Source organism: Python bivittatus, unplaced genomic scaffold (assembly GCF_059951505.1).
Source record: "Python bivittatus isolate LINGU-HERP-01145 unplaced genomic scaffold, Pbiv_v1 ctg000330_np1212, whole genome shotgun sequence".
Lineage (NCBI taxonomy): Eukaryota > Metazoa > Chordata > Lepidosauria > Squamata > Pythonidae > Python > Python bivittatus.
In genome coordinates, this window is record NW_028277058.1 from 30,779,470 (window position 1) to 30,792,783 (window position 13,314).

At 36.4% G+C, this 13,314-nt stretch overlaps 1 protein-coding gene across 5 annotated transcripts in view; it reads left to right on the top strand.

Moving 5' to 3' along the window:
* Nucleotides 1–13,314, top strand: part of NEDD1 (NEDD1 gamma-tubulin ring complex targeting factor) — a 39,015-nt gene that overhangs the window by 13,147 nt on the left and 12,554 nt on the right. For all 5 annotated transcript variants that reach the window (XM_025166765.2, XM_088141905.1, XM_088141906.1 and 2 more), the window contains 3 exons: nt 2,289–2,405; nt 6,327–6,467; nt 12,286–12,515. In XM_025166765.2, the coding sequence (XP_025022533.1) occupies nt 2,289–2,405; nt 6,327–6,467; nt 12,286–12,515 (488 nt within the window). The remainder of the gene's footprint in view (nt 1–2,288; nt 2,406–6,326; nt 6,468–12,285; nt 12,516–13,314) is intronic.

Sequence of the window (13,314 nt, forward strand, 5' to 3'; positions counted from 1 at the left end):
AGTAGCTGTGTCCCCCCCGCACCCCCGAATGACATGGCAATAGCAGAGAGTTGTTGTGTGGGCCTGAAAAAAATGTGGCTGCTTTAAAGAGTGCACACAGGTACCACTGTTGCACTTCCAGGCACCTTTTTTGGAATCAGATCCAAAGATGTAAGATACTTAATACTTATATCTATAAGACAGTTTCATTCACTCTCTTCCTCACCAAAATACAAAGTAATGGTAAAAGTCCTGCTGGTCTTAGCACAGAATGTTCCAAATGGAAAAAATGAAATATGATCCATATTTGTATGTAGGAATTATCTCTAATAGCAGCAAAGATGATGGATTGCTAATTCATTGGGATTGGTCTAGGAACAAAATCTGGTACTCTGAAACTGTAACATCTGAGGAGGAATCTAAATCAAGGAAATATTGTAAACAATCCTGGAAGCAAGTTGCTGTTTCCTAATACTGTATTCATTACTCATTGAGTACTAGAAGAGATTAGAAAGTTCTCCTTCAGTTTAGATTAATTGCAGTTTAGCATGTTGTCCACACCTAGACAAAGTTTGCTCAGTCTCAGCTATGAATGGCTGAAATAAGTCAGCTTTCTAAACTGTTTTGAACCTTTTTTTAAACAAATCATATATAAGATTTATGATAGTTTGTTCTTACTGGACATCAGACTAAGTTACAGCCCATCTAAAAGCAACGTTTTCTTAATTCTTTGCAGTTCTGGAGCTTCAGCATGTATGAAAATATAAGAACTCAGGACTTGCTGCAGCTCTTCTCATAATTTTCAAAGAAAGCCCCATTGTGCATATCTGTGTTTATTGGCTATTATTACCTGTGGTGTTACAAGAATTCTGAACTGCATTAATGAATAATGCTGCATTCAAAAATTAACCTGTCCCCATTATTAACTATAACATTTTCTTTTCTTTTCTCTAGTTTGTGTTAAGATCTTTCTGATAGGATCTAAAACTGGTACATGTTTGAGAGTGAATGTTCTTTTAGTTTGCCAGTGATATTCTCAAAAGCAGTGCTTAGTAATATCCTTTTCTGTTATATCCACAATGACTTCAGTTCTGTAGAAAGACATCTAGGCTCTTTTGAGTCAAGTTCAGCTCCTGGTAATTTTATTAACACAACATTGTGGAACTTGCTTGTCATTGAAAAGAAATATTCTGGAGGAAGAGAATTTTCCAGTCTACAACCTTGAGATTTCCTGCTGGCCTCCTATCTAAGCACTAATTACATCTGACCCTGCTTAGCTTTTTTGAGATTAGCCAATACTAGCTTGGTGTTGCCATATTGTGACTGTACTCACCTACTTACATGTGTTATTGATTTTGAAAATGACTTGTTTCCAGACTGGCGTACAATTACGTGGTGTCTGCTTTTATGAATGCAGGCAGTGTGGTTTCATCCATCAAAGGAAGTATATAATTGGCTTCAAACTTCTTTGTGGTGTGAAGGCTGCAGGGAAAAGCAATGAAAGAGAATAAATGATTTATTCAGCAATATAAATTAAGCTACTCATGGGCCACTTAATGTACACTTTTGTAGACAGGCTGTTGCTTGTGCGGTCTGTGATTGTTCACTTCAGACATCCTTTTTCATTTATTTATTTAAAATATTTTGATCCTGCTTTTCTATTTAAAAAGCACTCAAAGCGATTATTACTGATCAGTTACATAGTACATAGTTGAAAGAGCAAGTAATTACTGTATTCCTCTTTAATCCTCCTGCTAAAAGTAGTAAAGTGGTTAGGGTGTTGGACTAAATTCAGATTCACCCGCAGCCATGGAAGCTTGCTGAGTAGATTAAGACCAGTCACTTTTTCTCAGGCCAGGCTACTCCAAAGGGTTGCTGTGTGGAAAAAATAGGAGGAAAAAGTACAGTGTATGCTGCCTTAAGTTCATGGAGGAAAAACAGGATATAAGTCTAATTAATTGAATTGATATTCAAGGAAAAACATTTCAAAATGGGCATATTATATTCAAGGAAAAACATATCAAAATGGGCTTTCATTAGGCCCCTGCTAACTTTAATTTTGGGGTATGCTGTTGGTAAATTAAGTTCAAATTATATGTGGAATATTCCATCACCATAACTTCATTTTATTTTTTCTATGTCATATTTGTTGAACATTGTTTTCTTCATTTCATTAAAATGCAGAATTTCATTGATTTTAATCAGATCTATATTACTGCTTCAGATTGTATTAACTTTCTATCCTAATTTAAAATTTATGTTGATTTTATCTTGATGGTTTTTTAATTTATTTGTTTATTGCCAACTAGGCAAAACAAACATGTATAAGTTTGAGTTCCAATTCAATGTACATTGCAAGTGGAGGAATTGATAGCACTGTTAATATCTGGGATTTAAAATATAGAAAACTTCACCGAACTCTTAAGGTAAGATAAAATATTTTATTATGGCTTTTTGTCAGTTAATATATATGAGGTTAATCTCACCTGTAAATCTTTAGGTTTATACTCCAATCTTTAAATATCAAATTGCAACTCATATTTTACATCACAGATGTTTTTGTGCTAGCAGAATGATAGCTATTTAGCAGTGGTGCTAAATCATTATATTGCACAGACTTTACAACCAAGTAGATCTTGATTATTGCAGAGATGGAAAAGTTATCCACTTTCTCGAGCCTAAATCTCATCCATTTCAATGGATCTTGATATTCTTATTTGAACTGAATGAATCTCTCACACCATAGAGTGAGATAAATGCAAATGTACTAATGTGATATAGTGAAGTGTAGTGTAGTGTAGTATGGTGCTTAAGATGTTGGGCTAGGAGCAGGGAGATCCAGGTTCAAGTTGACCCTCAGCCACAGAATTTCACTGTGTGACTTTGGGCCAGTCACCCTCTCTCTCAGCCTAGCCTACCCCTCAAAGTTATTGTGCAGAGAGAAATGAGAGGAAGGAGTGCTATTTTACATTTATTTGTTTTTTTAAATTAAATTAAATTAAATTTTATTTATTAAATTTATACGCTGCCCATCTCACTATACAAGTGACTCTAGGCAGCTTACATTGCTTGGAAGAAAGGTTTTTTACCTAACAAATAAATAAATGAAAAGTGTTCATTGGATATATTAATACACAAGAATGAAAGTTATTTAATTATTTATGTATATTTTATAAAGTGTTCCAAGTGGTTTAATTAAAATATAAGGTTGGCATGGAAAAACAATTAATGAAAAATAGCAAAGAAAAATAGCAAAATTATAGTAGCTTAACTACAGTCTACTGGATTTGGGGGCAGAGAGAAATGAGAGGAAGGAGTGCTATTTTACATTTATTTGTTTTTTTAAATTAAATTAAATTTTATTTATTAAATTTATACGCTGCCCATCTCACTATACAAGTGACTCTAGGCAGCTTACATTGCTTGGAAGAAAGGTTTTTTACCTAACAAATAAATAAATGAAAAGTGTTCATTGGATATATTAATACACAAGAATGAAAGTTATTTAATTATTTATGTATATTTTATAAAGTGTTCCAAGTGGTTTAATTAAAATATAAGGTTGGCATGGAAAAACAATTAATGAAAAATAGCAAAGAAAAATAGCAAAATTATAGTAGCTTAACTACAGTCTACTGGATTTGGGGGCAGTTAATCATCCTAATCTGTTATTAATCCCTGTATACCTATTTTGCCTTGATTATGGAATTTAGTTGTTATGCTGATTTCTATAATTGCAAAATGGTAATGAATCTCCCCTTAAATAACTGCGTTTGTCTGAGAACATAATACTTTGACATTTATGTGTATGCAAATTTAGGATTATGGAGAAGACTGACAGTTGTTAGGTAAATATCATTAATAACACAAAACTCTTCCATGGAAGAAAAGCAGTTCCTGCAACTGCACTTTATTAAAATACAATTTTTATCTTTTCAAAATGTTGGGGAATGTTTTATGTAAACTCTGGGAATGGCAATATTGTACTGTATATATGTGCATATTCCTTTACTGATGCATAATTTCAGTTCTATTTCAAAGTATTGTTAACTTTTAGAGCCTGAAGAGCTTGGGGCTGAAGTAGTTAGAATATCTGTCCCATTCTACAACAGCCTAGCCTTTGATATCTCTGGAGGGTCTGGCCAATGGGCCTCTGGGGATCTTAGTGAAGCATTCAGTAATTTGAGGGTAAAGCTCATTACTACCTAGAAAAGCGAAGTTTACCATAACTAGATATTGCAAATAGTATCTTTGATAAAGCCTAATTCCCATCACTATACTGATGGTTATTAGATAATTCTTTGCTAAAGGTGATTGGTAAATATGAAACAATAGTCATTCCTATCACTTGCTTCAGAGGCAGCTCCTAATTCCTTTTAATCTTCTCTTTTGTTGAATGGTATTGGTTAAATTAGATGAATCTTTATGGGTTTGTGTTGACTTTTGATGCTTATGTTTTGCCTTCTTATTTTCTCTTTAACCATCTTCATTATTTATCCTGAAGATTAGTGTCAATTTAAAAAAAAATTAAAAATGCTATTATGGTCAGCAACATGATCCTTAGTGCATGTGTTTGCTTTAGCAGAATTTGGTAGACATCAGACATTTCTCTGTTCCCCAAAAAGATTCTAGCATAACTTGTTGGATGAACAGCAGTGTGTACTGTAGTATGCTGTTTTGGGATTATTCTGTATATCAGAATGCACACTATTACAGATATTTATCAGACATTTGATAACACTGCTTTACAGCAAATAATTTCCCTGAAGATATACCTATATATTAATTGCAAGGGAGACAAATATTTCAAATCAAATTAAAAGATAAGCAAGCAGGGAAGACATGACAATTAGTGTGTCCTCTGAGAGGCAGGGCCACCACCTATTTGCCACAGTAGAGAAGGGTCATATCATCCCAACCACTTGGGATCATGAGAAGAACAATACAGTTCCCCTTTATCTCTGTGTCCTCCCTGCACCTCTCCAAAGATATGAGAAAGCCTTCAGAAGTATTTGGGTGGCATCTGGAGTTACAGAGAAGAGAGAATCACTGAAAATTGTCATGTACTTCCAAGAGCAGCTTCTGTCAGAATGAAGAATGATCACTGGTGGGATACCAGCTGAATATAATCTATTTGGTATTATATGCTTTCAGTATTGTGCAATGCAGTGAATGTACATGTGAGGAGGAAAGCTAGATTTTTATAATCAGACACAGTAGTATAGACAATCATATAGGTGTCCTACTTGTATGGAGAAGCAGTATAGGAAAGGTGATCTGGAAGTTTGAACCCAAGAGCTGGATTCTTCCCTAAGTAGTGTAAGAGGGAAAAGGGATCAAAGCCCTGTCTCTCTCTTCCTGCAGAGATCATAGTAAAAAGAATGATTGGCTCCTCCCTAGGATTTATTGGTATCTAATTTGCATCTCTCTTAGTGAGAGATGGGAAAAGCCTGGAAGCATTCAGAGGTACTCTGATTAAAGAAGCGGGATGTGGGGGACACCATATGAGCAATTAAGAATGGCCTGATGGGAGGAAATTCCCTCTGTATTATAGCTTTGGGAAAATCCTTTATCCAGCTCAGAATACATTGGGCAGGTCTTATTCCTGTTGAAGTTCAGCTTTTGGAGAAATGGACAGTTAGAAATTTAAACAAGAATTTTCTAAAACTATCTAATAATCTTTGAGAGAAAACATATACAAATATATTGGTTGAATATGTAAGCTATAATAGAGAATGGTAACCATTACAGGCAGGTAGAGTAGGCAACCTCTTAGAGGCTGAGGGCTGCATTTAACATTTCTGGGGGGAACCCAAGAGCTCCAGGCAATGGGAGAATAACACTAGAAAGATAGGGTTACCTTTTGATTGTTTTTTTGTTTAACTCTTTTAAGCCTGTTGTAGGATTTGCACAATTATTTAATATATTTCCTTCTTCAGAATGATGAGAAATTATGTCATCAGTTTTCATCAATAGTGGTCACAGAAGGATTGGGGACTACAAAGAAGTGTTTCAGGATCTACATTTGATCCTGAGGCCACAGGGTATGTGCTCTGCCCTAGCTTGATTTTGACAAATTTAAATTCAGATGACTAAAAAATGTGGATTGTTAAAAATCAGACATAGTAAAGCAATTCTTGCATGGGCAGCTATATAAATGTGACAAATATTTTAAAAAACATTGACAATAAAAAACCTAAAAAATAAATCCCATCGGGTTCTGTAGAGGTTTCTCCCATGAAAGAGGCTATTGCTATTTAAAATGATGATTATGTAATCTCAAAATTTCCTTAAAGCCACATGAGTATTGTACTAAACAATATATTGCCATATATTTTCTTCTTCAGGATCATAGAGATGAAATAACTTGTGTGTCATTTAATTGGAATGATTGCTATGTTGCCTCAGGATCTATGAGTGGTGAAATTATCCTACATAGTATTGCTACAAATTTATCCAGCGCTCCATTTGGCCATGGAAGCACTCAGGTAAGTATCTGTGACACAGCAATCTGTTCCTAGTGGCATAAATGGATTATATTATAATCTGACAGAAGGCATAACAACTTGAGCACCAAGATTGATACCCCCAAATGATGCTATCATATTCTAATGTGTGACAGAAGGGGATAATTTTAAGTACTTAACTGGAAAGTAATTTTATTCTATTTTATTTTAATTGAATAAAACTTGCATAACAATATGTATGAAAATGGGGGATCCTTTTGATACATAACATCATTAGCAGAAATGCAGGGAAAAATGGTCAGGTGCTAATGGTATAACCTATTTTTAGGTATCTTTTTTACAAGAAATGTTGTTTTTCGATTCCAGTAACTTGAATAAACTAAGTATTACCTGTGCACAACTTTGCAAAAGATATGATAGTGACGTTATGTTCATTAAAAGCAAAAGCCCAGTTTGAAGAAACTGTTGTTTTTGATTCATTGTTATCATCCAACAGTTATATTGATGCAAACTTTTTAATAGTCAGTTTGCTCTTTTTTAAAAAGCCACCTCATAGCAGAGCTAATAAAGTTGTCATCACTTGCTTTATGTGTGGCTTATTTGAGAAACTGTGTCTGACAGTTATTGATAGACAATGTGATTTTGTTTAAAGACCAAAGCAATGAAAGTAGGGACGATGGATTGGAGTTTCAGTGATAAGGTGCTAAAAGACATATATAGCTGGATTACATTAATTGGACTTTTCTGTGTGTACTTTAAATTCTTGTCCTGGCTGCTGTTTGTTCTGCCATTTATAACTTTTCATTATAGACTGCTGAAGAAAGGTTGAATTGCTCTTAAATCTGGATCAGTATTAATGTAAAATATAGGGATTTATGGTTCACTTCAGAGATGAAAATTCTAAAGCTGAAACGGATATTTATGATGAAATTGGTAAATGAAATTTAAATAGTTATTATATAAAATATATAATGCTAATGAAATTATCCATTCTTTTCAATGCAGTTTATGAGTAGAAACATTAAAGATTTCAGATTTTCTCCTTGCTGTTTATTTGAAACTCTACCTGAATTAATTATTTATTTTAATTATAAAATGGAACATAGGAAAGTGGGAAAGAAGAATCTTGTATAATAGGACATGAGAGCAGTGGAACAGAATATTTTAGGACTTCTGCTTCCCCAAATAAACCTTACACATGATTCATAAAGCTCTGAAGAAGTAAACTAATTTAAAATGGGGTTTGTGCATGTTTGTGTTGAACACACCATTTCTTCAACAGGTAACATGTACCTAGTCTGACTCTTCAGATTTCATTGTATAGTTGTTCTAGAACAGCTACATGCTCATTTTAGCCTTGCATAGAGGTGGATAGTCTGCAGGAATCCTCTGAGAGATGCATATGTTGGTATACGGTACCAACTATCACATTGACATCAGTATTCAGACCCTTTGAAACAACACTTGAAATTTAGCTCGAGGGCCTCCCATTTCTCTTGATCGCTGTTTCTACACCTTGATTGGAGTCTACCTGTGGTAAATTAAATTGATTGGACATGATTTGGAAAGGCACACACCTCTCTATAGAAGGCCTCACAGCTGACAATGGATACTGTATCAGAGCAAAAGCCATGAGGTCAAAGGAACTGCCTGCAGAGCTCAGAGACAGGATTATTGCAAGGCACAGATCTGGGGAAGGCTACAAAAAAATTTCTGCTGCACTGAAGGTTCCCAAGAGCACAGTGGCCTCTATAATTCTCAAATGGAAGAAGTTTGGCACAACCAGGACTCTTCCAAGAGCTGGTCGCCCGGCCAAACTGAGCAATTGGGGGAGAAGAGCCATAGTAAGAGAGGTGACCAAGAACCTGATGGTCACTCTGACTGAGTTCCAGAGATCCTGTGTGGAGATGGGACAAAGTTCCAGAAGGACAACCATCACTGCAGCCCTCCACTGATCTGGGCTTTCTGCCAGAGTGGCTAGACAGAAGTGTCTCCTCAGTGCAAAACACATGAAAGCCTGCTTGGAGTTTGCAAAAAGCACCTGAAGGACTCTCAGACTGTGAGGAACAAGATTCTCTGTTCTGATGAAACCAAGATTGAACTGTTTGGCCTCAATTCTAAATGTTATATCTGGAGGAAACCAGGCACCGCTCATCACCTGCCCAATACCATCCCAACAGTGAAGCGTGGTGGCAGCATCATGCTGTGCGGGATGTTTTTCAGCAGCAGGGACTGGGAGACTGGCCAGGGTTGAGGGAAAGCTGAATGGAGCAAAGTACAGAGATATCCTCAATGAAAACCTGTTCTACAGCGCTCAGGACCTCAGACTGGGCTGAAGGTTCACCTTCCAGCATGACAACGATCCTAAGCACACAGCCAAGACAACACAGGAATGGCTTAGGGACAACTCTGTGAATGTCCTAGAGTGGCCCAGCCAGAGCCCTGACTTGAACCCTATTGAACATCTCTGGAGCCACCGGACAATGGCTGTCCACCAACGGTTCCCATCCAACCTGATTGAGCTTGAGAGGATTTGCAAAGAAGAATGGCAGAAAATCCCCTAATCCAGGTGTGCAAACCTTGTCGCGCCGTACTGAAAAAGACTTGAGGCTGTAATTGCTGCCAAAGGTGCTTCAACAAAGTACTGAGTAAAGGGTCTGAATACTTAAGTACATGTGATATTTCAGTTTTTTCTTTTTAATAAATTTACAGACGTTTCTAAAATTCTATTTTCACTTTGTCATTATGGGGTACTGAGTGCAGATTAATGAGAAAAAAAAATGAATTTGAATGATTGTAGTATAAGGCTGCAACATAACAAAATTGAAAAAAGTGAAGGGGGTCTGAATACTTTCCAAATGCACTGTACAGTGGAACCTTGGTTTACGAACTTAATTCGTTCCGTGACTCTGGTCACGACCCGAATTGGTCGCGACCCGAAGCAAATCTTCCCATAAGGTTCAATGTAATTACTGTTATTCCGTTCTGGCGTGGAGGACAGGGAGGCGGCTATTGCTTGGAGGGAGAGTCCCCCTCCCTACGACCATGTGTCAGGGGTGGAAAATGGCCACGGATCACGTGTCAGGGGCGGAAAAATGGCCGCGGATCACGTGTCAGGGGCGGAAAAATGGCCGCGGACCATGTGTCAGGGGCAGAAAATGGCCGTGGACCACGTGTTGGGCGGAAAAATGGCCGCGGACCATGTGTCGGGCGGAAAATGGCTGCGGACCATGTGTCATGGGCGGGAAAATGGCCGCAGTTCCTGTTCATAACCCGAGGTGGAGTTTGTGAACCGAAGCAAAATTTTGCGGCCGGAGCTGGTCGTCACCCAAAAAGTTCGTGAACAGAAGCATTCGTAACCCGAGGTTCCACTGTATATGTATATTTAGAGATTCAGTATGTAGTAGTGATTAAAATGCTGGACTAGAAATCAAGAGACTGAATTCTGGTTGTCTTATAAGCATGGAAGCTGACTGGGTGACTTTGAACCAGTTATTCCCTCTCAGCCCAATCCATATCACACAGATGTTGTGGGGAAAATAGGAGGCAGGGATATCGTGTACACCACTGTGAATTAAATAAAGGTGGGATATAAATCTAATAATAATATAATAAAATAAAAACATTTCCCCCCTCTAATTATGAAGAGGTGGTCAACAGTCTTAGTGGAGGTATAGAGAATCCGGCAGCCCCCTCTCCCCCCATATATTCTTCTAGCTTTTTTGCATACTTTTTAAATGTGTGTTCAGAGCATGCTAAATGCCTAATGTATGAAGGATCATGAAAATATCGTATTAGAAGTATGTTCCATGGTAACAAAGAACGCATTCAGTTTAAAAACCCATTATTCCATCCATTTTAGGTTCAATATATCTTGCTGAATCACAGCCTCAGTCTTGAAAAAACTTAGCAATAAAGAGGAGACACTAAGCTTGGCACTCTTGTCAGGATTCAAAAGTTTCTATTGTTATTGCAGAATTGCCTACCTTGGAAAAGTTGTTAAATTTTAATTGCATGTCACTCTACTGAAGCTTAGATGGCAGACTTGCTGACTAAACATTTGAAAGGGCTGCTCTTGTAATAAAGATGTGGTATCAGTGCTGACGTTCAGTTAAAGGTTTTTCAGGTACTACTTTTTCTGTTTCTCGCTACTGGATATTGTGTCAGATTCAATCTCTTCTCTGCTGAGTGCTATACTGTATGACCTCAAACAGAGTTGAACCAAAACAGGAGATGCTTTTTAGTGAAAAACCACATACCAGTCCCACTGTTTTTACTGTTTCCAACCCAACAGAATTTTGGAAATAAATAATGTAAAAGGGCCCAGAACTCTGTCTGAGAACTGGAACCAAATTTGTGTGGTGGCAAAAGCCATCAAAAGAAAGATCACATTTAAAAAAATGACTTATTCTGATTTGGGTCTGAAGAGGGGAAAAAAAAATCTCCCGGTGCATCCCTGTGGAAGAGACAGCTGGGCAGCAGCCCAGAATGCTGTTGGCCCCTCTAACTCTAAGCCCCCCGCATTCTTTCTGTTTGCATTACCCAGTTGTTCTCTCTCGGGTTGTTGTTGTGAGAGAAAACATGGGTCTTGTGCTTTGACATGAGTGCGTATCACATAAATACTAAGTCATGCTCTGCATGTTTTCCCTAACTTGTTATTCTCTTCAACTCAGCAGAATGTTGGAAAGTCATTATGTAAAGGAGGGGAGAATTTTCTCTGTTGTTCAGCAGGATAACGCTGAATAAAACAAGGCCAGATTTTGTGCAGGGCAAGAAACTGGCAGAAGAAGGAATTTGAAAATAGGCCAGATCTGGCAACAAAATGCAGACAAAAGAATCCTGGGAAAAAATAAAAACACCACCATCTTTGGGAAAGACAGTTAGGTAGTCAATGCTTCCATACAAGCCATCCTTAGTATGCCCCCTTCCTTCCTGGTGACATCTGAGGGTAGAATTTTTATTAAAAGGCTAAATTAGGATTCATGATTTTCCATAATATGTAAAAGTGGGAATAATCTACAGAGAAAGTCCTTTTGCAAAGGTACCAGGGGCTTTTTTCCAATCAGAGACTGTACAGGAACTTCTTGTGTACTGTACTTCCATAGATTTTATATTGGAACAAGAATTTCTGGCCTCCTATGTGTAACATAAGAGATGTTGCTTGTTTCTTTAAATGGGTGATGATTATGAAATAGCTCTGTTTAGAAACACATTTAATGAAATATTACAATGTTTATGCACCATTGTTTCTAAATTAGAATTACTATAATAATACATCACATAAAACGTGTTAAGTAGAGATTGAAATAGAAAATATGTCTCACCTTAAAGGCTTTCAGTTCTTAATAAATGTTAAGTTTTGCCAGTTTTTTGAAAGAGGTCCTGTGGAATCTATAAATATTGCAATTCTTTTTGAATAATTAAAAAAGCATCTTTCTCCAGGCTTGCACAGCTACTTTATAAGCTGCTCCAGAAGTTTATGCTGTATGTATGTGCGTCACCACTTTCCTTTGCTTGCATATGTGATTATAGTATCTGGAGATCTTAAATAGTCTTTAGCTGATTATTTGATCCTGAGCTGTTGCAAAAAAATAAAGTTCAACTCTTTCATTAATAGGATTAGAAAGAAAATCTGAAGACATCTTGGAAATGTACATTTAACACAAGTATACTTCAGCTTAAAATATAAGTCTTTTGTTACCCCCCCCCCCCACTAGACATTATGAATATGTGCAGCTAATTATTTTGACTTAAACCTTTAGAGTTGAATCTTGACTAAGTCAGACTTCAATTGGAATAGAAATTATGGAATACTGTTTGTTTGTTTGTTTTCTTACAGCCCATACGACATTTGAAATACTCTCCCTTTAAAAAAGCATTACTGGGCAGTGTCTCTGACAGCGGAACTGTAACCCTGTGGGATGTCAACAATCAAACTCCATACCATAATTTTGAAAATGCTCATAAAGCTCCAGCTTATGAAATCTGTTTTTCTCCCGTCAGTGAGTTGCTGCTTGTAACTGTTGGTCTAGATAAAAGAATAATTCTCTATGACACAGCAAGTAAAAGGTAAATATATACTTGTCAGAGTACTTATTTACAGAATAAATATTGCTTTCAGCAGATATTTACATCAAGCCAAAAATATTTTGAAACACTGATCATGAACCATCTAATGAAACTAAACATCATTTTAATTTCACAGGTAAATGAGATGTATGCTTGTGAAAATTGTTTTTATAATGTTTTATTTCTTATATAAAACGCTTGCTTGAGTTAAGATAACCTGATCATAGCCTGAAAATGATTACTCAGATGTCAAAACTTCTCAGTTTTGAGTTCTCTGGAATTCTTCATTAGGTTAGATTAAATCAAATGGGGAAAATGGAGAAAATCCAGTGTTGATGCCCTAAAGTTAGTTAGTTAGTTAGTTAGTTACAGGCCCAGACAAGTAAAAACCTAAAATCTGTTCTTTATTATAAACCGATGGTAGAGTGTATGAGAAAAAAAATTAATTAAATTATATTCTATTTATATATATTAAAAAGAAGCAGAAGCCACAAATTAGGTATAAGACGTTGACTCTGGGAATTCAATTTTCCCATGCCACATACTTGAATTTTTGTCAAAATTGAGAAGCTACCATGATCAGCAGTATTCAGGATATATTTCCACTAGAAGAATGCTGACCTTTGTGTGTTAACTTGATGTTTTAATATTTAATCATAAGATTAATAAATAAGGGTATGACCAAATAATAAAACTAAAAGGATAAAAAGGGTGTAAGAGATAGTCATGTATCAGGAAAATGTGAGGTTGAGTCTCATCTTGACCATGAAGCCCATTGAAAAATATTGGGCCAGATGTA